Raw genomic sequence first — 27,089 nt, forward strand, 5'->3', positions numbered from 1 at the left:
GACAATTCTTTTCCATTTTTATACTGCATAAAAAGGATCGGCCTAATCGAATAGTATCTTTTAAAAACGTTCACGAGATCCCCATGTGTTACCACTGTTTGCATCTCTTTTAGTTTTATCGGCCAAGTTTTCTCATCCCTGATCCAACACTATGCATAGGGTATATCAATTTGAAGTTCTAATGGTAATCATAACAAAAGTTATTAAACTTTTTCCGATTATATGGATTTCATAGAAATTTAACGGTTAGTTTCGTGTAATGGACAATAAGATTCTAAGAGGTATGGGACTTAAAAATTGGCATGCATAAATACATGAAACACTTCAGTAAGTATCATAGCCATACAGCATAGTAAAAAGGAGTTATTAAGGAGAAATCTGCTTCTCAAACTAAATAGGGTGCAAAAAAGGATTCGGGCACAATTAGTTTATAAATTCGCCAATCATTAACATGGGTTTGTTCTTATTTTTTTTGGTGTAACAATTGTGATCACAAACTTGTCAAAGACATTACTGGAATAGCGGTTTACTTTTAAAAATTGTACCAACAAGCAACTATTTACGCCCTTCCTGTATTAGACACACGCACTTGGTTAGCTCCCAAACCTTAAAAGGTACTAATTTTTGCTGATATTAATATGGCCACTTTTAGTGTAGACGTCGTAAAAAACTCTTCACCCCGCCTAAACAGCCAAAGCTCTGGCAATGCAATATATTCTATAATTTTATGTCAAATATGAGATTTGTCTTACAAGTTTTGTCTGGGATTCTAGGTGTTAGTGGCTAACATAATAATGATTGATGGTTTATTCGCACCGAGGCTCACTTGTTTTTTTTCCGCAGGATGTGAGCTTTAGTAAATTTGGCTTTCCACAAACTTAGTTGAGAATTGGTAGCTCAGTTGGTAGTGCACTAAATACTTAGCACATAAGACTGTTGTCTGTGCTGTTGTTTTGGCAGACTTTTTAGAGATTTCTGTAGCACAAATGGGATCCCAGAAAAATTTTTGTGCCTCCTGAAACCAATTGTCAGGGTGGCTATATCCTCTGAAATTCGAGGTTAACCATCTAACCACAAAAACATAATTTGCTAAAGGGTACAAATTGTTTGCAGATTAAATTTAAGCGGGATTTTTTTAAACTATTTTTTATAATATTGCAAGGAACTATTAAAAAAATAAGTCACTATTCTATTAGAAAATAAAAGTGTCATCCTTAATTTCCTGGTAATTTATCATGTAATTGTCCAACACACGAGAATACAATTTTACTGCATATTCAAACTGCTAAGAATTATCGATTGATTGCCAGTTTGTTTACATCACCTTGGGAGACAAATGACAACGGAAGCAAATATGAAAATAGAAGCATCGTTGATCGGGATATTTTTTCTTTTTACAGACATTTAAATCGGCAACACATAATTATTAAAAATACATTTTAAACGTTTTTTGAAATTATTTATTAACTAAAATATTTACATGATAATCGAGAATAATTAACATAAAAGTGCCGACATAGCTAATTTGAAGGCGTCTTGTAACTAAATTGTCAGAACAGAAATGTGTAGTTTCGTAAAGTCTACTTAGATCATTTTACACGATAAAAGCAATTTTACAGTTTAACAAGACAAAAAAAGAAAGCTCATTTGTCCCTAGCTTCGTTTTGTTATCAAACGCATATGTGCAAATTGAAAAAGAAGTGAAAAATAAGTCCATTTTCACATTCAGCATAAAGCATTCCCGTCCAATCTATTCAATAAACGTCCATTCTTATCTACCACCATTGAGTTTTTGGATAAGATGTTGATTGATCTGATACAACAAAGTGTCTACGTTTTCTTTCATCCCGCCAAAATTGCTTTCTGCCGATTTTTGTGCAATATCTAAAATGGCCGAATTAATTAAGGAAAAGCTGGGGGAAAATTAGCGCAAAAAAAAAACATCGCTCAGCTGATATATATATATATTTATATATATTTTTTTCCTAAATTGCTGTGCTATTTACCGAGCGAGCAACGGATTTGCAGAATATATTTTTTTTAAGTTTGGTACCTCCACATACGCCTGCAACGCTACACAAACAATAGTCCAATTAACTAGAACAATAAATCAATCAATCTGAACAACAGATATATGTTATAACATGCTGTGCTTTCGTATTGGATTTACATGTTAAAAATGCGAATTCTCATCAAGAAGAAAGGGTAAATAACAATGATGTGAAATCATTTAGATGATATCAAAAACAAACATTCAGAGTTTCTTGCAAAAGCATCTCTGCCGTATTTTGTCTGTGTGTTATGTCAATGAAAGCCGCGTCCCGTAACGAAAACACGAAATTTTTAAAATGTGCACCAATACCAGATGCGATATATTTTTGTCCACTTTGTTGCGACGGGTAAATTTCAAAGGACGGGCGACCCCGTGGATTTTTTGATTAACGACTAGTCTATATTATAATACCCGTATACGTCTGTCTGTCTGTCTGTCACGCAAAATGGTAACAGCAGTAGCAAGACACGGTAAATAAACAACGGCGAACCCGTGGATGTATCCACGGGCTACCGACTATTATTATAAAATTCCAACTAAATTTACCCACCAAGTTGATAAATTCTCGAAAATTTATTCACATTATCGAAAATAAATCTTTTAGAGACTGCAAGGGGTGACTTAGTCGCTAAAATCAAACTTCGATTTTTTTTTGAAAGGAAAATAATTTTTTTTCTCTTGTTTTTCTCGATGATTTTTCTTTTTTGTAGATGACAATGATCAGTCTCAGTGATTAGAATTGAAGGCTACCTTATCTTAATCAACAGGTCTGGCAAATTAAAATTGCAAAGAAGTACTAAAAATTAGCAAAAATAATTTTTCGCAAAAAACATTAACATAGTTTATTCGCAAAAAAAAAATCTAAATCCTCGCGAAATACATTTTTAAAACCTTGCGAAAGACTTCGCTAAAATTAATCAACTTAAGTTACTATGATAAATCTACTAAGGTTGTGCTTCTTCCACACATGACTAGCGACTGTTTTCAAAATGTCCAACAAAAATTATTATTAATAAAAGAGGGCGCTACATCGCATACTTGTTGTTTTGTATAAGCAAGTGAAAATTCAAAGTTAGGTTGGCATATGCTTATATGAAAATCAGGCCTAAAGTATGCTTGAAGAATTAAAAACACGTTGCCTGAGCTATATGGATAGGGTGAAAAGGTCCTGTTCTTATCTTTAAAGAAACAACCAGTAATTCAAAATAACACAGGCTGGCCAATATGCTAAGCACATGCTTAAAAAATTTCAAAAAAAAAGGAAACCCAAAGAAAGAATATTTGAGTTTTAGGACAAGTTGCTCACAAATATTAGTTTTATTTTTAACAATGACTTAAACAATGTTAACGTTCCACCAGAATTTTCTGTTTTCATAAATATGGTTTATTTCTAAATTTCCTAGTAAATACCGGATCTAACTACCCGATGATTTGCCTAAATTTTTAATTAAAATTTTTAGATAAAATATCCCGTTTCCTATTTCTCCACCCACTGCAACCAAGAAGATGAAAAGATACAATCTTTTATTGCAAAGTTATTTTGCTCCAAGTGTTGCCATTTTCGTTCCAAGTTACCAAGCTGAAAGAAAAAACAGGTTTTACCAAAAAAAAATAATAAAGAAACATGCTGCAGATGATCTGAAAGTTGGTTAACATAACGCAATAAAAAAGTAAATCAGAACGATGTAACAAAACAAAAAATATATTTAAAGGAAACAAAATGAATTGCACTGCGGACATTATACATTCGCTAAGTTCTATGTGTCGTACATAGTTAAATTAAACAAAAAAAAAGATGCGATATATTGAGATACGAACATCGGGTTTGTTGTTTTGTGCGTCTGACACGCGAAGTGGATATAGTTCATGTTCCCTTGAAGTAATCAAAAAATGTCTTCTTGTTAACTTTTTTTGACGTTAGGCACAACGCCAATGCGTAAATAAGATTAGTGAAGCCATTGCAATAATAACTTTGAGACTAAATAACTTGGAGACAGGCAATGGGTTACAAAAATATTTTTAAAAAAATTTTGTACATTAGCGGATCTTTGATGACGTCAACAAATTTTCAAACTGCAACTCAACTTATAAAACAAATGCTAGCCTTGTATGTATGTAATTAGTTCTGCAGAGGTACAGTTTTGTTACCAGTTTTCCCTGAGATCTGACAAAGCGAACCTGGATATATTAAAACTTCCATTAAAGGTCATTATTACTCAGTAAGTTCTATTCGATTTCGCGGAAAGACGTCCAAGGAAAGCCACGCAACTTGAAATAAAACGCTCCAAAAATTGCTTTATATTAATTTTTGCAGTTTTAGTTAAAGTAATGTAAAATTAAAAGTTTTGTTTTATAGCGCCACAAACAGAAAGATAGATTTTATTTTTTACAGAAAAGTTTCATGGTTATTATGGCGTTTTTAATTACTATGTAAGTTAGTAACGAAATGTTTAACGTCCTTTTTATCACTCTCTCTGTTTCTCTTCTCTGACGATTAAATTTCTACCCCTAAACTAAAGGCCAAAAATTATATCCATAGAAACCATGCACCCTAAACTTGTGTTTAAACAGACAGGTAACAACAACCTGTACATAAGGAGTACATATCACACTTACCTGTACATAGGTTTCATTTTGTTCAAGTTTCGATTTCTTTTCCTCATAATCAGTGGATAGCTGTTGAACGTCTACGAAAACAACACAGGACTTAGACACTTCTACCTCTTTCTAAACGCACGTGTTTCGCTGCTACACTATTCTATTAGAACAACAACCACCAGGTTAATATGCAACGTTGTGATGAGTAAAGTTGATAGTGTATAACTTTGGTTGATAAAAAGCTGGTTGTATTTCTTCATCTGATTTGTTTTTATCAGACACTTTGTATGTGAAAATCTTGTTATAAGCAAATGAAAATTTGGACACAGGCTGGGCATGCTTCACAACCTTTTATTTTCAGGTTAAAATTATTCTTATTCCGGAAAATATTCTTTTACAACTTTAATAAATACCCGATTTAGCCTTGTCACCCCTAATACGTCCTATTTTAACTGATTCTAGATAATAAATGAAAACTCAAACAAAAGCAAAAAAAAATAGGGGTGATAAAGATAATTTTTGTACCTCCTTTCATGCTGCTCCTCGTTTCTTGCAGTTCATTTTTTTCTTGAGTTAGAAGCTAAAAAAAGATTCTATTTGATTATACCCTCTTTTTATAAAGAATACACTTTTTTACTCTTTCTTAAAATCTTAACCATTAACCATAAATTTATAAGCATAAACAATAAACACTTTTAATATCATTGAATTGTTTTTAAACTCTCTCAATTTTATGCATTAGACAATCAAAATCTGATTCGGGCATAATCTGACAACAAATTAAAATGCACAAATAACGAAATAGTGTTTTAATAGTCTCTTAACTTTTATAAGCAGAACTGGTCTAAGAGTTGGAAAAATATGGAATAGTATAGCTGAGAGTGATTTCAGATTTACAAATTATGTTTTCACAACGCATATCATTTTCAAAAATTATACTACCCCTTTTTTAAGCATACCTAAGCTAAAGAATCATAAAAATTAACCATAATTTTAGGTTGGAAACAATTCCTTCTAGCATATGCCGAGCCAAAAATACTCAATGTTTATAAAAAAAGTGTACCCTTTTCCTAGCGCAAGTTAATGTTTAATCTGGTCTGCCATCATGAAAATGCTTAAGTACTGTTTTAGGTCTTTATCTTAAGAACTCCCAGGAGGAGGGTACAGTTTCTGCAAAATATCAAAAGATTTGCTTAAATAACCAATCAGATTATTATTAAATCTATCAAAGAAGTAGAAAAAAGTTTCTCCAGAATAATCATTTAAGGTGAATACTAACCGGACACAAGCGTTCGCCATGTCAAATGAATTTAGTTTGCATTTGTTTGCAAAATTTGCGAGCAATATTTTAGAAGCAAAAAGCGCGGGGGGATAAAAAAAAATGTTGAGACTATTTAGTCTACCACTCTACAAATTGAGACTGGGTGATATGTAAAATTATTGCAAGCCATTTTGATAACCAAAACCCATAAACAATTTCGTCATTTTTTGAAGGTTTAAACATTCGAAACAAATACAAATTTTTGATAAATGCTTTGGAAATGGATTATTGGCAATTTGTTTTACGGTTCACACCAAAGGGAACAATGTTATTGTGTGAGAATCGCAAAGTGAATAAAAAAATTGCATATAACCTGTTTACGATTAATATTCGCATATGTGTGAACTAAACTGTAAGAAAGCTTTTCAACATCCGATAAAATTCTAATAAATTTTTAACTAAGGAGTTTTTTTAAAAATGACGACCAATATAATCTTGTTTTTTGATGGTAGAAAGTATATGTAGTATATGTGTTTTACTTTGCCTCCCAAACTGTATTGTATGAACTCGTCAGGTTTGGCACTTATTTGACTAATATGTTTTGTTAACAAAACATAATGGCACTAATTGACAATTTTACACTGAAGAAGTTGAAAGTAAATTCCATGTGTGAGTGAGTGAGAACTCACTCACACATGGAATTTACTTTTATCTCAGCAGTGTAACTGACTTAAATATCTTCCAGACGGCGACAGAAAGTGCCGTACTCAGGAATAATAATTAATTATAATTAATAATAATTAAAGATTCACCATTAGATGCTAAATTTTGTACACAAGCAAGAAACAAAACTTACAGATCTTTTTTCTTCAGCACCTCTCTTCAGGGAGTTCAAATCATTGTATGTGGTCAACTCCTGCAAATAAACATTAAATTTATAAACTCATAAAAAACATTATCATGCACCTCAGGTGGGAGCGGCTGACAGAATATTTTTGGATATTCGTGCAGTCGTTAGCCGAGAGTCGAATATCTCAGCAGATATCCGACATCGAATATCTGCTCGAGATATTCGATAGTCTCTCCGGCACTTTTATTTCTTCTATATATATAGTTCCTTTAAAAAATTACATCCAAGTCAATCAGATGGAGAGTTAAAACTAATTAAATATAAAAAAGTTATCAAACAAAGGATGTATTATATCGCACTCCATCTTGTATTGTTCTCGATAGTAGTACACAGAGGATAAGCAATCAGATGGAGAGCTGAAAATAACTAAACCCCAACTTTTTAAAACAACGAGAAACAAGAACAACGAAAAAGACAAAAACAAAACAAAATAAAATATGGAGAGGTTCGCCACTTTAGATAATGATTTCTTTCCAATGGTGCATAATAAAACAAATATTCAGCGCGGTGAAATCGGATATCGTAATTATTAAGTCTCGGTTTGTTTATATTCGACTCCGCTGCGCGTCGTCGAATATCACAAGCTCGACGGAATAATTACGGATATCCGATTTTACCTTGCTGAATATCTGTTTATTATCCATTTACAGATATTTCAACGTTGACATATTAAGGTATACATTACTGTTGTATTACTTTATCTAAAATTTTATGTTTTTTTAAAATAACAAGAAACACCTGTCTGTCTGACACTCACATCATTCATTTTTTTAACAAGGTTTTAATAAGATTGTTTAACTCGAACTTTTAGTAACTTAAACTTTTTTAAATGCCCCTAGGGGCTCCAGTTAAGCTGCGGATATTGTATTAATAAATGCTGTTCTCAAATAAATAAATTTGACGTGAAAAATCAAAGTAAAAAAGCTGCGAAAAATATTTTGAAATATGAAATATGATTATTATTGTAGAGAAAACTTTCCTTATATCTTTATTTTAATCTTTCTTTTTTTTCCGCACTATGTTTTTCTGATAACAAATAATTTTGTCTCCGAATAATAACTAACACTCTCTTAGGATTATTTGGTTAGCATCTATCCTCCTTAAAGTGTTAATTTGCTAGACATAGTATGTCCATTTTTTAGAATTGCTTCAAGCTCCCACTTTAGAACCATTAATCCGTGTTAATACGTCGCCCTCAGCTGCAGGTATTAAATAAAAATTTTTGATGGGTACTGTAGACCTTATCATTTCAGTCATCCTCTACACTCGCCAGAGTTGTTCAATCCGCAGACGAAGGTAAATACACGTGTGGCGCAATCGAATAATTTGGAGAAAAATTCACCAGATGTTAATATTGTAGGTATATTAGAGATAAGGTAAAAAGTTTTATTTATTACAGTCAAATCAACAACTGAAGGAGCAACTGATAATCACCAAAATGTTGATCGCAATTCGATTTTGGCAAGGCTTTGTGTATAAGATTCGCGCCGTTGTAATAAGGCCAATAATGTGAAGTCAAGCATATATTAAGTCGCAATTCCAGGCGTCGGCCAATGCTTAAAACTAATATTTGAAGTAAATAGTTATTATATAGATAATTACCCGCGTTTCATGCAATTTGCAAAAGGAAAAAGAACAGAAAAAGCAGGATAAAGAGAAACTTTTTTGACAGAAAGCAAAACCTTAACGAACGAACAAGATTTAAGCAAAAAAATAAATCGAATATTATGTTAACATTATTCGCGGGTGATTTGCATCCTAGGTATAAAGAGTGCATTTTCGTTATAAATGATGCATCTTAGGCATGAAGTATGTAACTTAGGTATAAGGGGGTGCATCTTACTTATGAGGTGTGCATCTTAGGTATAAATGGTGCATCTTCGGTATAAATGGCGCATCTTGGGTACGAGGTGTGCATCTTAGGTGTGAGGGGGCATCTTAGGCATGACAGGTACAGCTAAGGTATGAAAGGTGCATCTATGTATAAGGGGTACATTTTAGGCCTGAAGGGCATGGCTAAGTTAAAAAGGGTACATCAAAGGTATGAGGGGTGCACCTAACGCATGAGAATTCATCTTAGGTATGAGATTTGCATCTTAAGTATGAAGAGTGCATCTTCGGTATAAATGATGCATCATAAATATGAAGGATGCATCTTCGGTATAAGGAGTCATCTGACGCACGCGATTTTTATCTTAGGCATGAGATTTGCATCTTAGGTATGAAGAGTGCATCTTCGGTATAAATGATGCATCATAGATATGAAGGATGCATCATAGATATGAAGGATGCATCTTCGGTATAAGGGGTGCATCTTAGATGTGAGGTGTGCATCTTAGGTGTGAGGGGTGCATCTTAGGCATGAAACGTAAAGCTAAGGTATGAAGGTGCATCTTACGTATGAGGGGTGCATCTTAGGCATGAGAGTTACAGCGATAGTATCAAGGCTGCATCTTAGCTATGAGGGGTACATCTTAGGTATGACATTTGCATCTTAGGTATGAGGTGCGTATGCTAGGTATGAGGTGCGCATCTTAGGTGTGGGGGATGCATCTTAAGCATGACAGGTACAGGTAAGGTAACAAGGGTGCATTTTAGGTATGAGGGGTACATCTTAGGTACGAAGAGTACAGCTAAGGTATGAAGAGTACAGCTAAGTTATAAAGGGTGCATCGTAGGTATGAGGCGTGCATTTTAGGTATGAGGGGTGTATCTTAGGTATGTGATTTGCATCTTAGGTATGAAGAGTACAGCTAAGTTATAAAGAGTGCATCTTCGATATGAAGGGTGCATCTTAGGTATGGGGAAGTGCACCTTAGGTATGAGGCGTGCATCGCAGGTATAAGGTGTGTGCATATTAGGTGCGAGGGGTGCACCTTAGGCATGAATGGTAAAGCTAAGGTATGCAGGGTGTATCTTAGGTATTAAGGGTGCATTTTAGGTATGCGGGGTGCATTTAGGTATGGGGTGTGCATCTTAGGCATGGGAGGGGGATCCATCTTGGGGTGTTAAGTGTACTTGTTGTGAGTTTTTGATGAGTTAATACACGTTTGCCGAATTACATGTTTTTATAATTTTATAATTTTTATGTGTTTGCTTTAACATCATATTCAGCATCTTTAGGATGGTGTTTGTATTATTTTTAACTTAATACAACATGTGAAAATGCTGGCTTGGTAGTATTAATGTCATGGTTAAAGCCTTCGATTTCAAGATGATTAATAAATTTATTTTAAAAAAAATTATTCTAACAGGTGTTTGTTTGTCTAGCTGAAGGTTAGTGTGTCTACGGGGGACGGGCGACGAGCTAACAAGTAGTCTAAATTATAAGACCCAACTTTGCGTCTGTGAGCCAAAGATGATTGCTGCAAGTAGCGGCGAGTGAACTCCTGTAGATTATCCCTACGAATGAACTGCCGTGGATTTCCACGGTCTTATGACTAGTAGAACTTAATTCATTTAATTATGTTGTTAGGAATTAATTTGTCTCGATAGGACTACGTTTTAAGAAGCACATACCTCTTGCATTTTTGCGATTTTTTCTTTCAACGAATTCAGTTCGTCTGTAATTTTGGTTTCTAACTAGAGTAAAGAAAATCATAGTAACCTTAACGTTTTGCAAATTTTTTTCACATGGCGCAAAAAATACATCAAAAAGCTCCAACAAACAACACTGTCAGTAACAAGATTGTACCTGTTGAACTTTCTCTAAATCGCTTTGAAGTCTTGCATGCTCTGAAAGAAATAATTAAAATATAAATAAAGAATCAGGTATCATGACGATGCATTTAGGATTTGATGTCTACACATGGGGAAGAGTTTTAACATCAAGAGAGCTGCTATTTTTAGACTTTACGGTGGGTTTTTTGATGCATTTTGCTTCAGCTGTCATTTTTATATTACTTCATTTTCATGCGTAATTTTGCACCATGATGTTGCTATTAGGTTGATATAAGAAAACCTTTACCAAAAATAAATGTTTTTTAGTACTTCCCGAAGAAAGTGAAAGTTCAAATATATTTGAGTTTATTAAAGTCTACTTTTAAAGGTTTTATATGCTTCATAACCTATCAGGGAGTACAAAATATGATAGTTACTAATTAACGTCTTCTAATTGCAAAAGGTAGGGCGAGATGCTCTAATTTGTCTCTATGAACCAACAAATGTCTTCTTTAATATAAAGTTATTGAGACTGAAGGGCTGTGAAAAGGAATTGGACATACATTGAAGAAATTTACCTTAACATAATATATAAACGAATTATATTACCCGTATACGTCTGTCTGAAAAATTCACGGGCGATCCCGTGGATTTTTCCATGGGCCACCGACTAGTTTAAACAAATTTTGTTCCTTTTAAAGTTAAATTCAGTTACATACAAACAGGTAATAACCAGTTACCGCTTTCCTACTCTGAAAAAAAGGTAACTCTACCTCCGTCCAAACCGTGAGCTGTCTCCTTTGATTTGTTCATTTCGTTCTCTTTAAAATCCAAATCATTCTAAAATAGAGGAGATTTACAAAATTATTTTTTAGAAGGGATATTATCAAAGGTTTAGTTTTAAATACTTATCTTTAAGGGCTTTTTTTCGAAAAATATTTGGAAGGCTGTATTGTATTGCAGCACAAAATCAAACTTATACACACATCGAGACAACAAGCTAAATATAACAAAGAAAGTTAAGCAAGAAGACTATTGAGAAAAAAAGCGGTTCTACAACAGTCTACCTGTATTTGTTTTAGTTCATTCCCAGATGGCATGTGTTTAGTTTGAATGGTAGCCTAGAATATATAAGCAGTACTATTATTATTATTCGAAATATTTATACAGAATATAGCCACTTCAATGTTTTGAAACACTGTTACCAATGTGGGTCCTGTGTTCTGAACGTATATATTAGGTATACACCGGCATGGTCTGCCAAATTTCCCTCACTTAGCAGTGGTGTGCCTTGTAATTGTGGTAAAGACACTTGCTAAACAGGCACGCGCTGTACATCGAACTACGGACCTTATGATTACGAAGCAAACTCCATAACCACAAGGCCACGCAATTGTAGTGCAATAAAACAGAAGGTGAATTTTTCTTGTTACAAAGAGAATAAACTATTTGAATACAGCGTAAAAGAGCACTCGACTACATTTACAACATTTCAAGAAACTTAAAATCAACTATTCCTTTTTGTATAATCCAAAAAAATGTTTAGACATCGTTCTTACTCGACTGATTTTCTCAAGCAGTTGGACGATTTCTGCTTCAAGACTTCTTTGTTTTTCCTGAAAAAAAATGGCAAATCAAATCAAGTAGTAACGCTAAATCAGCTTACTATCGCAGAAAACTTGAAGAATGATTAATTTTTGCCATACTAATCATTTTACTATATAGCAGGTTATTATTTCAAGAGAAAAAAATTAGCTTGATTTTAAATACTTCTGATCTAAACAAAATTTTGTTTTTCCATTTTCCATATTGTTCTTAAATTCTTATGTAGCAACCTAAAGGAAGTTAGTGTGAGTTGTGTGAGTGTAAAACTGACAGTGGACAATAGCCGATTCTGGTAAAGGGGGAAAGAATAGAAGGTCAGTGCGTAAAAGTTAGTTTTGACAAGTTTTTTCCTTGACATGCCAAAAGCCTCGTGTTTTTGTATGTGAGATTTTATACTTACTTCTGCTTCTTGTTTATTTTTGTCGAAGGTGGCTAAGAATTCTACAAAAAAAAAAAAAGAACACTACAACTAAAATAAAAAATATTGCTACAAATCCATCAGCGCAAGCAAAAGTTTAGCTAGACGAAGTGTCATTACCAAATATGGTAATATAATGATTACTTCGGCGGAAAATGAGAAAATCGGCACAATAAAAAGAAGACAACAAAATTGATTCATTAGATAATATATAAACTTCTTGAAAAATCAAAAAAAAAAGGAAATTTAATACCGTCCATATCTTCCTCTCTCTTTTTCAATTCTTTAAACTTTGCGGTTCTCTCCCCTAAAATATAATACAGGGACAGAAAACTCATTTAAATCTAAAATGACATGCGGTTAGATTTCATATCAGTGGTAGAGAAGATGCATTAAAATAATCCTTACGCACTTTGGTGGCGTTATTACAAAAAGCTGAAATAGAAGAAAATAAAATAGCTTTTATACCATGATGTTCCTCTAAATCCATATCAAGTTGATTAATTTCATCTTGTAATTTCTCAGTCTTTTCTTGAATCTCCTTTACTCTATGAAGAAGTACACAGCAACATTAACAATAATTAAAATTAAAAAAAACTTTTAACGATGCATATACATACCTGTGTTCCATCCTGGCAATCTCTTGATTATCCTCTTTCACCTAGAAACAAATTGACACAACCAATACACGTATAAATCCTAGAGATGGTATGGTGATGAATTAGTCCTCTGATATATATACAATAACGCTGAAAAATTTTGGTTATTTCTTTCTAGGTAAATTTTCGGCAAAGTTCATCTTGTACGACTCAGTATATTTAAGAGAGCTAGAAAATCACTGTTTTAACAAGACATGCAATCCCTACCTGTTTCAGCAATCTTTCACGTTCTTCGGCTGGAGTTTCCTTTTTCTTCATCTCGTCGACAAGTGAAATTCGTTTCTCTTCTAATTCATGGATCTTTTCATGCAAAGTCACTATGAACAGGATAAATCGATGCATTAAAATAACATATAATTATATTCTTATGCTATTATAATAACACAAACGAAAAGGCACAGCCATAAATAAATATGCTGATTTTAAGACATCCAGGTAAAATATGAAATTTCAATGAACTGCCTCTTGCTTCTGAGAATTTCAAAAATAGTTTTCTTTCGACTAATCATAAAATTTCAACCTTGTAATTTTGTTAAACAAACATTTCTTGCTTTAAATCTGTGCTTGAAAACCCGTGTAACAAATATACACATAAAAAGCAAAAAGGTGATACCAGCTTCTTGTTTAACAGGGGATTGTGAGATTTCCTATAAAAAATGTGAAAACGAGTAATTAAACCATTGCAGTTTTTTGTATTTCTACAAAAAAAATGAAAAAAAAGAAAACCCAGATTTCAAGCAACTTAAGACTTTGATAAACCAAAAGATTGACTGTCAACGCAATTTGTAAAGTTTTGCTATAACAACTCATTTGAAAATATGCTTGCCTTGTATAAGCGAATTTATTTTTATATTAGTTTTTTTTCTTAAAACCCCGTTCAATCAAGCTACACTTAAAAAAGACACGGCAATCTGACAATTACACATAACCCCACCATCCATTCCCCAAACGGTAAAAAATCAAAGAATGTAATATTGTGAAATTTTCAAATCAGTTCGAAATGATTTCTATGCAAAATCGATGTTTCAAAATCGATGCTTCACGGCATGAAATATTTAAACGTCACGTTTAAAACTTATGACCTATGCGTCCTCCCTAATGCATCTGTTAAGTGAGAAGACTTGAGTTGTAAGTTACATTTTACACAAACAAATGAAACCACAGAAATGTAAACATGCCACAATTAGCTCAAACAATCTGTTTTAGAAAACAATGATGTGTACATACCTCTTCCATTTCGTCAATTTTAACATTTAAATTGTCTAAATCTTGTTGCTTCTTCTCAAGCTCCTAAACCAAATTATTGAATTCACAACATATCACAAAGCATTCATTAAACAAAAAACAATACTTTTTACCTGTTGTAACTTTATATTTCTGTTTTTCAACATCGCATATTTTTCTCTTGCATTTGGTGGCTACAGAGAAATTGAAAAATCATTTTATAGCTTAAAATTATAATTTCATACTTTACAAAGACGTACAGTAGCAGAAAATACAAACAATCCAATAAAAATAATGATGTAATACCATGTCAGCGACTAAGCTTTCTGTCATTCTCCTTTCTTGATCCAACTCAAGTTCAAGTTGTTTTAATTGCATATCTTTGCTACAAAATAATAACATAATACCTTGATAAAGTTACTTAATTTGCACAAACCAAATTGAGCAAGTGAGAATGGTTGACTGCTAGAGTAAACAAAATTCGTTATAGCATGAGAAAAAAGAAAAAGATAGAAAAGAACATCAAAAGTAAAATGTTAGCACAAGTCTGTGCTAACATTTTAAGCATACTTCCCTTTCTTTATGCATACTTTTAAAGCAAGTGAGTTAGGATTAAATGAAATGATCATTATTAAATTCAAACGCTTTCGTTGCCTTTTTGTTTTAACATTGTAATAAAATGTTTACAAGTATAGGCTGAATACTAGAAGAATGGTGAAGAAAAAATAAGAAAAAAATTGTACTTAATAACACAGTACGACTCACTCTTGCTTTTGAGCAAACAGTGTATCAATAGCTTTGGATTCTTTTTCATTTTGCTGTTTTAACTAAAAAGATGAATAAAATGTTTGAATGTTGTGACAAAACAATAGAACGCACACACAGGAATTCGACACAAATGAGCATATTGGATACATACCATAATATATATAATCTATTGTAACTTACAATTTGATAATCTTCTTCCAAGTCTTCAAATCCTGCATTTGTGTTTAATTTATCGACAATCTAAATAAATCGGTAAAAATGGTAAAATGATGCATCGCAGATCCATAATACTCTGCATAACAATACATGTATAACCAAATCTCAGGTTCACATGTCATCCGACAGATAAATAATAAAAAAATAGAATTTTTTTTACAGCATTGTAATCAGCAAGTTCCCCTTGCAAGTCTTTGATTTCTGAAGCTAATGCTTCGGCCCTATATAACAAAAAAATAAATCTTTACTGCATCCATTCCACCACAAAGAAATGTATAAAAATGTTACTCCTAAGGGCGTGTATTTTTATGTGAAAAAAATCAGTTCTCTAGCCAAACGTAAGGAGGACACCACCTGAACAACTTATTGTTGACATGACTGAACAAAAAAGAGTCGGAAAAGTTAATAAAGAAATCTAGTACATAGAAACTATTATTTCAAAGGAAAATTTTTATTTTTCTGACGAATCTTTCCAATAGATTTAAGTTATTCCTTTCAATTTTCCATTCCATTTTTGTTTGAAAATTAAATTATATCACAAAGAGACATTAACCTTTTTTCATATGAGACATAGCTTGCATTTTCTTGATTAAATTGTGTAATTTCTTTAGTCATTTTGTTGATTTCACTGTTTAATTCAGTAATCTTTCCTCTGAAAAAAACAAATGTAAAAAATACTCAGGCAAAAAATGCTTAACACATACTGACAACACTAAATAAATCAATTTTAAAACTTAGAACATCAAAGAAACAAAAACTTTCTCACCTTAGCATACCAAGCCAGTATGACTTATCTTGAACTTGCCTTTGAGGACCTAGTTACAGAAGTAAAATATACAGCTTTTGTTTTCTTTAAACATGCAACTTACACAAAGAATAAAATGGGAAATGAAGCAAATAGAATGGAAGTCTCAATAAAAGAATAAGCTGTATTTAATCAAGTTTATTCATGCACCTCAATACTGTACTATAAAAAATCATGAAAGACATGCACTATTTGCATAAAGTTTTTTATTTAGCACATAATGTGTAATAGGGTAAAGTTACTTAAAGACCTGTTTTGAAAGAAAGAGTAAAAATATTGTTAAAAAAAAAATCCCGAAAAAGCAGTAGCAATAAAATAGTAAGCTGAATTTCCAAATCAGAACAGGAATGATAGTTTTCAATAAACCTTGAGTCTATACCTTGTGATTGCGTTTTAATTCCACCAAGACCTTGTCTTGTCACAGGTCGGTCGGAGACTTGAACCATGGAATTTAATGCTAAAAGAAAGAAGAAAATTGTGATAAAAAGTTTTTAGATGAGTTATGGAAAGCTAAAAGACATTTTTGATCCTATGTTGTATCTTAAAAAATGATTTATGCATGAAACAATTGCATATATATGTCTCAAAGATATTAATATAACAATTAGAAATATCTATAAAGTTTAACTTTTATGTGTCGAACTGTTCTTTAACACAGAAAAAAGACTGAAGAAGATTTTTATGCAGTTGCTTTTGTAATGTTTAGATTTTTGTTCCTATATGTTTGCAAAGATTGAGTATTCTCCAATCTTTGAGAAGCAACAGTGTTCTGAAAGTGGGGTTCCAGACGTGAGGCTGTTATTAATATTCTGAGCCAACATATATAAAAGCAAATACAATGTAACTCAATGTCCAGTTGTATAAATTATTTTAAGTACAGCAATATGTCATCAATACTATCATAAACTATCTAGGAAATTAGTTCTGATAAGACAATCAATATATTATACCTCCACCTCCTAAACCACCTCCTCTTGTTCCTGGTCTCTAAATAATCATTAATCAGAACGTTATGTAGCACATACACATAAAAAAAGCATTCAACCTATTAATTTCATGTGACAATCTTAAAGTAGATATTCCCTGGACTAATACAAATAATGTATCCTAAAGAAAGCTTAATTTCAAAACAAAAGCCAGGTCAAAGTGTTTCTAAAATCAACAAAATAGCTCTATTGCAAAGACTGTAACCACATGGCATTTTAAAATAGGACCAGGTATATATTATCATTTATATTGCTAAGACAGATAAGTTGATTTAAATTTAAAACTCTTGAGCAAAAAAACCTAAACCATATGATATGCTTATTGTTTGCTCCTTTCAGTGTTTGCTAAAACCAGGATGGTTAACTTTAACTAAATGTTCTCCAGCACAGATCTTATTCTCAAATTAAATTATGCTTTCTTTTTATGAAACAAAGATGTTTAAAACTTGTTTTACCAGCAGATCGAAAGTTAATATTTCAGGCTTTTCAAGGAGAGTGCAACAGCACACTCACACACACAATTTAATTAAGGTGTGCTATTGATAGCATATGCAAAATACCAATTTTTTAAGAGGTTCATCAATGTATAACACATCTGAAATAACATCTAAATCATTTGATATGTACTTTTCGCTACATATACATGCTAATATCTTTTTGAAAAAGAGTGATATTTAAAAACTAATCAATTTTAGCATTTTTAACCAGTTTTGGTCAACTTCAAGTACTTATGATCTTCACTTTATTGAATATGGCTTTGAAAATAACCTACCATCCCAGTTCCTAAAATGAGACAGAAAACAATATGAAAAATGTATTTTTTTAAAAAAATTCTTAGCAATCACTAAAAACTTTGTGGTTAAAAGCCATACCTGGTGGCCCAAATCCTCCAGCTAAAAATGGTTTGTTAAGGAAAAAATATATATTAAAAATCATGACTTATACAAAGTGGAAAATAGGTGAAAGCAATATTAACAATAGAAGAAGCATTTTCACTTTGTGTAACACTATTATTTTGAAAAGATACCAGCAGTGCCCATCCGTCCACCATGTGCACCAGTACCCAACCTCAATGCTCCTGATGGGGGTCTTCCAGTCATTTTTTATTTAGTAAACTATAAAATTTTAATCATCATGTTAGTTATTTCAAATTTACCAACAGAATGATGTTTGTGAATTGCTACGCAAACTTAAGTTTTCTAAGAACTTTTTTCACCCATGACAGACTATACATAATTCTGAAATATACTATCACATTTGATAATAATAAAGTATATATTCCATAAATATAACTATTTTTTATGACATTTTAGGACAACCCAAGACTTTATCAAAACCCCAAACATTGGACTTTTAAACCTTTTTGAATCTGTTTCAAATTAGAACTAAAATTTTTTTTTGAATAAAACATTTTTGGGGCAATGTAAGATTACAGGTGATAGAAAGGTCATTCAGGAAAAACTTTGCAATCTGTCATTTTGTCCGACATGTTACTGTGGCTACCTTTCTCCTTTTTGAAATGTATATAGCTACATTTTAGGCTAATCTTAATATTATATAACATCTATTTTAATGTTCCACATCGTTTTGGTCATTATATATATATTTTGATTTGTTCTTTGCTAATGTATATCAATATTGGAGTACTCATAGAAACAAATTATAATAAATTCCCTGACTATTGGCAGTAACATGGCTTTCGTGTGAGTTTGGGGATTGGTTTGAAACATTTGAATAAGACAACTGAATTTTGATATCCTTGAAAAGCTTAAACTGGACTTTACTGTAAACTTAGGAATATAATGTACAATTGTAAATTTAAGTATGTTTTATTGGTCTAATGGCTATTGCCTTGTGGTTATGGCGTACACATCATAACCACAGGGTCTGTGGTTTGGTCCTTAGCGCAAGCATGTTTAGCAAGTGTCTTTACCACAGCTACGGGTCAACCCATGTCATGTGAGGAAAACTGGGTAGGCAATGCCAAGGTATATGTAATGTATACATTGAGAATACAGGGCCCACATTGATAACAATGATTTAACACTGAAGTGGAAAAACATAATTACCTTGCATGTATATGGCTAATATATATAGCTATACATATATAGCTGGGAGAAAGAAGAGAATTGCATACAGCTCTATAAGCATACAGTAGCCAACTTTTAAGCCCACACTTTCACTCACAAAATATAAAAATGGCATATGAAAAGTGTTTTAGTTTATTACAAAAAAATGTAGCTAGCTATTATATGTATTCAACCACAATCTGTATTATCTGTCTGGAAAGGGTTTTTGCTTACAAACCACTCTGCAACCCTTTCCATATTAATAGACTTGCAAACCAAGGGGATCCTTTTCCCAGCTCCATAAACCTTTCTAAATTTATTTGAACATGGCCCTATGACCAGCTAGCTATATTCAAAAAATCTGCAAACTACATCATCATGATGATGTTGATGATAAAATTAACGAAAATGAAATTATAGCGTAAATAAAACAGAACGGCGATGATGTATTTCATAAGCTAATGACATACATCTAAACTAGCTAGAAAAGACTAAGATATTATAAGATAAAAATGACGCACAAGTTGTAAAGATGTAGCTATATATAGCAAAAGTAACTCAGGCTTCAAAAAGAAAGCCATTGCTTTCACACTTACCGCTTGGTTTTCCATTCGTAAATAACTTGATTAGTCGAAGCCGTTCAGTATATTATCAGTTGTTACGAAATAGGGACAGCAAGGCAACGTTTCTATGAAAAAGTTAACGTTGTACCGAATGAAAGCTGCCATAAATCTTTAGGCATGCAGTTTGCTCGGTTATCGGAAACTTTATAACATTTTGTTAGTTCCTGGAAACAGCCTCGCTCTTCATCACAGAGCCTTAATCAAGCTCACAGAATTTCAAAGCTGCGCTGGTGAGTCCCTTCACAATTTTCCAAGCCAGACCCGCTAGCCTAAAAGAACTTTTATTTATTTTTTAACATTATTTGTTATCCATGACGAACTAGCTGAGATCGCGTAGCATGGCTGATGAGTAGCTTTGGTGGGCGATTGTTATAAGGGTTTAATTTTGCTCAACAAGGGGCTGTTGATATGTTTTTTGAAGAGACAAGTGGAGGGGCGTGAACCCCAACATGAGGACCGAGTGTCCCAACTAGCGAATTTCTCAGTATTACTTGAGTTTACTCCTTACATCAATGTTAAAAATTTTCTTCATTTTTTGTCAATATTTATCTATTTATCTTGCATGCAAGTAAAACCTGTAACAATACTGCAATGGTTCTCTAGTATTTTTTCAATTTTTTTTTACATTTATCTTGGCAATCACAGTGTGTACAATAACATGAATTGTTTTAATGGAGAGTATATAGATAGCATGTTCCTTTGTTATTATATTATATATTCATATTTTAAGTTGTTTAAAAGCAGTGATTACTTAAACATGAAAAAGGTATATTCGATTAGGATTTTAAATATACAATACACTTACAAGCTTGAAAATTTGATATCAAAACAAGACATGCAGGAGGGTCCTTTGAGATGATCTAACACAGCTAGCAAAAGGGATGACATGCTTGGGTTCTGCACAGACAAGACAGATAAGTATAACAGTGTAAAGGTTAATTTTGATGACATTATCAACATAATATTCCTCAAGCAGATGGGTTGATCCAACTTTAGGGAATTTGACCAGTGTGATCTCACGTTGCATCTCATGCCTATGTTGTATGTGAGAGGAGTCTTTAGTAATTTCCACCTGTTTTTAAGTTGTTTGGACTCAAGGTTTAAATGTAATGCAAGAAATATTTAACCCCAAAAGCATTAGGGTTTTTTTTGGCCTGTTACCCCATAAGGAAATTGCTATTTTTTGGTTATGATATAACTATCATAAAACTATACAGTCATAAACAAAAAAATATAAACCTCTAAAAGTCTATTATAACATCATATTATCAGTTTAATACACTTTCCAGTTATAATACACATCAGAACAAGGTACAATAATCATAACAATATTTTTGTAAGTTTATTTTGTTGAGTCTTTTTTCTACTGTATTTGATTATAGAAAATGTCTCTCTGTTAGATAGAAGGATTTTTGTTGCTGTGCCTGCACATTTTTTTTTTGCTAAAATGGTAGCTTTAAATGCACTAGTACCTCCGTTTAAGGGGCTATCCTGGGTAAATAATTTCAATAATAATAATAATATATTTGCTGTAATTGAATTAAGAAAAAACCAAATGTCAATTTTAACAAACCTTTTTTATTAATAGTTTTTCACACAATTTGTCACATTCAATATATTGATGCATTTTTTTACGGGGACACAAGCCTCAGATTTTGTTGAACAAAGTATGAACTGCTTCCAGTTCAAATATTGTTTTCATAACATCTAGGATAAGTTGTGCATTTCTATCTCAAGCTAATGGTTGCTTATGTTGTTTCCCTGTCTCGGTTTATATGAACACAAAAACAGTTATTTCTCAATATATTATATAAATATATATATACATATAAATCTTGGCGAAATTTTTGGTCAAACAATCTTTCGTCATAATTAGTTCCTAATTTCTACATCATATATAATTATCATTGCTGCTTCGATCTGTTATTATTGACTGATTTATTTTTCATGGAACAAGAATATGAGTACTTATATGGACTACAAACAAGCTGCAACTCTTTATGATGAAGCTCGAATACCTGCTGGTGCTACTTCAATATGGCAAATTATGATGTCACTTTTAAAAATGGATACAGAGAAGGTAAAAGACCTCGTATATTTTTTTGTTCTGTTTTGTAAAAATTAAGACTGTAGCTAACCGAAGAAACTTTTGCAAGAGAAACTTACACAAATTTCGCATTGCATATTTATTACCATATGGTAAAGGGGATAAACATTTCGTCCTCTCTTTGAAGTTTGTTTAAAACTTTTTAGTCACCTGCAAAAACTTTTCTCTGTATTTGTTTATTATTTTTCTTTGTTTGTTTTACAAAGTTTATATTAATAAATGCCCAAAAGTGACAATTTTGATTTCTTAAATTTGAATCATAATGGTGCCATTTTAAGCAACAAATTTGCCCCCAAAATATGGTATTTTGAATTTCTCTCTAAAAATTATCATTATATACCTTTTTCTATAAATGGTTATAAATATTAGTCAGATTATTATCTATGCCCCATGTGGGACCTAGTTTCATTAGGTTCGACATGGGGCAAAACTCTGCTTTCAAAATTAGCTAAAAATATTGTTTTTCAAGTTTTCCTAACATTTAATTGTTTCTCTTTTATATATGAACTATAACCTGCTAGCAATTGACTAATTACAAATTAATGTTCTTATTATTTTGTGATAAATTATGTTTTCATGTTTGTCTAAAAATTTCATTATTTCATTCTTTATGCTCATGATATTCACGTGTAACCATTGAGAGATGTAAACTTCTTAGCTAGAAATTCAAAAGGTATATATATAGTTCACAAATAGCGAAAGTGAAAACTTTCCAATTTTAGCTATCAAATATCGCGAAAAAATTTCATACAAAAATTTTTCAATTTGTTGATTCGCAAAAGTTTCTCTAAAACATTTGTCGAGTTTTTAAACTTGCAGATGCTTCTAAGATTAAGATAGGAAACACGAAATCTTCATGCAGTTTTTTCTTTAGCTAAAATTTAATTTCATTGCTAACGGCGTCTTAATGAAAGGTGGTGTGTGTTGGCCACTCAACATAAATTAAAAGTTTTGTCGCTTGCAATAATGTCGCAAAACAGTACTTCCTAAAAGCCGATTTAGTTAGAAGTTAACGAGCACGCCATTTTAATGATGCAGGATATGAAACTTCAAGATACTCATGTTTATTTTTATTTACTTTTCACGAAGGTATTAAACAATAATTTAGTTCGCAAAAGGCCAGAGTATTTTTGAACATTGTAAGGAACTATAAGCAAGGGTCGTTACAGTGTATACGTATAAAAAAGTTTTTTTAATGAAGCTATGCAAAGAAAGATAGAGATGTAACATGTCAAGTAAATGCAATATAATTTTTGATAATTGAGAGAAGCAATCCCGTCAACCGATCAACTAGATATCCATGCTGCATTAATACAAAAAAATAAAAATCACTGTTGTACAAAGCAGCTCCTTAAATAGATTCGCTGCTATAGGTTATTAAAGCTCATCTTATAAAAAGATTTAATTAGATTCTGTTCATTTAACTGTAGATACATGTTTTGGAAGCTGGATGTGGTACTGGTAATTACAGCCTCGAGTTTTTGCAACACGGACTAAAGAATCTGACTATGACCGATGCATCAGAACACATGCTGGAAAAAGCAAGACAAAAAACTCTAGCGTTTAAAGAGTGCGTCAAAGTGAGGCAAATGGTTTTGCCTAACCTCGAATTTCCGGACGAACAATTTGATGCGGTCTTGTTTATACAGGTTTTTCACCATATCGACTCTGTTAATCATGACAAAGAATTACTGATTAGAGAGGACTATCCCAATATGATAAGATCCGTCAAAGAGGCTTATCGAATTATGAAGCCTGGTGGTGTGTTAGTGATTGATACTATGTTTAAAGAAAATATTGACAGTTTTTGGTGGACGTCTTTGTGCCCGAAGGCGGCGAGATTGATGAAAAATCTACGAATGAAAAAGGAGGACCTGCTGGAACTTCTTTCAGAATGTGGTTTTAAAGATATAATGTATGTTGTACGACCGGCATCCTGTTTGATGAAGCGAGACATTTACGATGACATTCTAAAAATTAACGACCCCCACTGGCGCTCGTATTTATCACAGTTTAAACTTCCCGAGAAAACAGGAGAGCTTGAGAAGTTGATCGAGATAGTAAACAATAAACAAAAAGAGGGATGCTTAGATTCGTTTTTTTACGACTTGAATAAGACCTTTCGTATGTATGGAAATCATTCTACTGTATATGCTGTAAAGCCATAAAATACGTGCCGTAGTAACCGTAGACCTCTCTGTGTTTCTTAACGTTGTTGCACTCTCTTGAAAGATTAAACGATTTTTTTGGTCTTTAGTGTTTGCTCTTTGATTCTATAGTCGCCGGATTTGTATTTCCTTTCTTATTTTAAAACATATTCTTGTCCCCATGTTGTAAGAAGTAACATATTTTTCATTTTTAACATTTTTTTAATATCTTTTCTTCTCTCTGCTTATGTCCCTTCTTTCGCAGACGCGTGATTTGCATTCAGGATGAAATATTTTTCAAATAATAGGGATGCTCCTGTTCAAAATTATTCAAGGGTTCCATTTCCGCTACATACATTACCATATTATATCGTTATGAATATCAAAAAGGATAAATTCGAAAAACGATACAAATTTATACGTGACGAGAAGCAGTTGAACATCGATGAATATATTAGTGATATCGAGAAGATTCCTTTTTCCTTGATAGATACTTTTGATGATCCGGAAGATCAACTGTATGTTATGAATGAACTCATACTGTCCTGCATTAATAGCCATGCTCCTTTGAAAAGGTGTAAATTTACACGACCACCAGCTCCCTGGATGAAGGACCCATCCATTGTATCGTCGAAACTGAAACTTGAAGAACTTCGTAGTGAATTAAAATCTTGTGATGACAGAGAGGCTAAACATGAGTATGTTGAAACGAGAAATAAATTGAAGAAGGCTATCAAACACTCTAGAAGAACCTTCTATCAAAAGGCTCTATCAAGTAACCGTTCAAAGGAAGTATGGAAAACCATAAGAACTATTATTAAACCACAGTTCAAACAAATCAGGCAGAATCCCGATACCATCAATGATTATTTCAACTCCATTGCAATAAAGTTAAGCAATACAAATGAGTTAAACATTTCTCCCACTATGAATGATGAGGCTGTACCGGCAATGGATTTATTTGACCTTCGTCACGCTACCCAAGAGGATGTTCTCAAACATTTGAATTCATTGAGAAGTGATTGCTCTACTGGTGGTGATAACATACCAGCGAAATTCATAAAACCAGTCGCAGCCCAATTGTCGCCAGTCCTAACAAAGATTTTGAATAACTGCATCGATGCAAACGTATTTCCAACATGCTGGAAGAAATCACGTATCTGTCCGGTACCTAAAGTTCCAGGTGCTTCACAACTAGAAGATTTTCGTCCAATATCAATACTTCCTGTACTGTCGAAAGTATATGAGAAAGTCATTTTATCACAGCTTTGTGACTTCATTGATAGATATAACATTTACGCTTCAACTCAATCTGGTTTTCGCAAAGGTCACTCGTGCATCACGATACTCTTAAAATTAAAGGACGACATTTTGAAGGCTATGCAAAGAGGTGAAGTAACTTTATCAGTGTCAGCAGATTACTCCAAAGCATTTGATACTGTGAAATATGACGTTCTGATTAATAAGTTGAAGAAACTCCAAATGTCTCCTGCATTCATCAATTTGATCTCTAACTATTTGTCAAATCGCCAGCAGTTTGTGCAAATTGATGACAAAAAATCGGACACCTTGCTGATCAAATACGGTGTTCCCCAGGGATCTATTCTTGGTCCGATCTTGTTCAACATCTATGTCTCTGACCTATCGTTGAATTCGTCGTGTAATTCTATCCAGTACGCAGATGACACAAATCTTTACATACACTTCAAACTAAAAGAAATGGATATCGCAACAGCAAAGCTTCAAAGTGACATTAACCAAATAACAACATGGTCAAAGATAAACAATCTGATGTTTAATTCCATAAAGACAAAATCAATTATGTACTCGACAAGCCAGTTAAGCTGTATAAACAATTTAAACTTCAGTAACTTATTCAAATTCCATAGTAATGGTGCTGAGATTGAGCGGGTATCCTCTCTCAAAATACTGGGCATAACATTCGATGAACATATGACGTGGTCTACACATGTGAATAACATCATTAGATCATCATACGCTACGATTTCGACATTAAAGCGATTGAAACGTTTGGCACCTTTTCACGTGAGAAAAAATCTCGCTGAAGCACTGATATTATCAAAGATAGACTACGGAAATCTTGTCTATAATAATATTCCACAATATCAAATGAAAAGGTTACAAAGAGTTCTAAATGTCGCTGCCAGCTTTGTTCTTCAGAGATATGCTTCCACTAACGATGTGTTAGTAATACTGAAATGGCTGCCAGTGCAAGAGCGTGTAAATTTATCGATACTAAAACTGGCACACAAGGTGTTGTATGACGAATGCTCACCTGAATACCTTACACTGAAATGGTACAAAAATGGTCGAAGCCTGCGATCTGATGCAGAAAACAAAAATAAACTACAAAGCGACACATTCCGAAAAACGTTTATGGATTGCTCATCAGCGTTGTTTAATGATCTTCCTGGCAATATTCGTTCCGTTGTCAACCATAAAGAATTTATCAAAAAAGTCAAATTATTTTTACACGATAGTGCTTTGTGCAAACTTTTATCCAAATAATGTGAATAACTCTATGCATGTAGGCTACCTATTTCCCCCCATCTTTTCATTATAGTTCTACCTTTTTTGTGTGTCCTTACATGGTGCCATCAATTTATTTATTTTTAATTAGTCTCTTCTTTTTTTTTTTTTTTTTTTTCTTGTTCAATGTGTCTACTTACTCTACCGGCACCATTTCGTACTCTGTGAGCCCATTTATTTCATTATGCACTTAGATTCAATATATTTTTTTACTGATCTTATAGATTTTATAGATTTTTATAGTTTTTATTTTTTTGTAGGCAGAAGAACCATTTGTAAATTATGGATGCCAAATATATGTTTAATAATAATAATAATAATAATAATATTAAAATTATGCTGAAAATTGGACAGCTCGTGGGCAGCTTAAACTTCCCAGCCTTAATGAACGTGACGCATGTCTCATCAAAAATATATCCTTGAAGTTTGC

The 27,089-nt window shown here is 32.7% G+C and overlaps 2 protein-coding genes across 3 annotated transcripts; one reads left to right on the top strand and one right to left on the bottom strand.

Annotated features, from left to right (window-relative positions):
• Nucleotides 1-1,372: 1,372 nt before the first annotated feature.
• Nucleotides 1,373-18,389, bottom strand: LOC130630242 (intraflagellar transport protein 74 homolog). The gene is made up of 29 exons (XM_057443657.1): nucleotides 18,191-18,389; nucleotides 18,036-18,056; nucleotides 17,936-17,946; nucleotides 17,128-17,164; nucleotides 16,557-16,634; nucleotides 16,139-16,187; nucleotides 15,926-16,024; nucleotides 15,533-15,593; nucleotides 15,337-15,396; nucleotides 15,154-15,215; nucleotides 14,695-14,773; nucleotides 14,523-14,582; nucleotides 14,392-14,454; nucleotides 13,778-13,811; nucleotides 13,372-13,481; nucleotides 13,126-13,166; nucleotides 12,974-13,053; nucleotides 12,759-12,812; nucleotides 12,488-12,528; nucleotides 12,042-12,098; nucleotides 11,550-11,603; nucleotides 11,256-11,322; nucleotides 10,517-10,557; nucleotides 10,342-10,404; nucleotides 6,769-6,828; nucleotides 5,177-5,231; nucleotides 4,670-4,740; nucleotides 3,572-3,632; nucleotides 1,373-1,884 (listed from the first exon to the last, which is right to left on the bottom strand). The coding sequence occupies exons 1-29, from the start codon at nucleotides 18,261-18,263 to the stop codon at nucleotides 1,772-1,774; spliced, it is 1,755 nt and encodes a 584-aa protein (XP_057299640.1). The 5' UTR covers nucleotides 18,264-18,389; the 3' UTR covers nucleotides 1,373-1,771.
• Nucleotides 18,390-18,471: 82 nt separating this feature from the next.
• Nucleotides 18,472-24,152, top strand: LOC130630243 (ubiquinone/menaquinone biosynthesis C-methyltransferase UbiE-like). 2 transcript variants are annotated; one of them, XM_057443659.1, is made up of 3 exons: nucleotides 18,472-20,085; nucleotides 21,813-21,935; nucleotides 23,393-24,152. In XM_057443659.1, exons 2-3 carry the CDS (start codon nucleotides 21,816-21,818, stop codon nucleotides 24,128-24,130), a joined length of 858 nt encoding a protein of 285 aa, XP_057299642.1. In that variant the 5' UTR covers nucleotides 18,472-20,085; nucleotides 21,813-21,815; the 3' UTR covers nucleotides 24,131-24,152. The 2 variants fall into 2 exon arrangements, with proteins under 2 accessions (XP_057299642.1, XP_057299641.1); XM_057443658.1 differs by lacking the exon at nucleotides 18,472-20,085 and having other exon boundaries at nucleotides 20,094-21,935.
• The last annotated feature ends 2,937 nt before the right edge of the window (nucleotides 24,153-27,089 follow it).

The sequence above is a fragment of the Hydractinia symbiolongicarpus genome, chromosome 2, assembly GCF_029227915.1.
Source record: "Hydractinia symbiolongicarpus strain clone_291-10 chromosome 2, HSymV2.1, whole genome shotgun sequence".
NCBI lineage: Eukaryota > Metazoa > Cnidaria > Hydrozoa > Anthoathecata > Hydractiniidae > Hydractinia > Hydractinia symbiolongicarpus.

Bases quoted from the DNA above. Each gene is read 5' to 3' on its own strand.
- LOC130630242 (XM_057443657.1), bottom strand. From the start codon at position 18,263: ATGACTGGAAGACCCCCATCAGGAGCATTGAGGTTGGGTACTGGTGCA. The intron at 16,025-16,138 runs GTGAGAAAGTTT...TGTTTTTTTCAG, and splicing joins TACTGGCTTGGTATGCTAAG to AGGAAAGATTACTGAATTAA. The intron at 12,099-12,487 runs GTAAGTATAAAA...ATTTTTTTTCAG, and splicing joins AAAATAAACAAGAAGCAGAA to GAAAAACAAAGAAGTCTTGA.
- LOC130630243 (XM_057443659.1), top strand. From the start codon at position 21,816: ATGAGTACTTATATGGACTACAAACAAGCTGCAACTCTTTATGATGAA. The intron at 21,936-23,392 runs GTAAAAGACCTC...ATTTAACTGTAG, and splicing joins TAAAAATGGATACAGAGAAG to ATACATGTTTTGGAAGCTGG.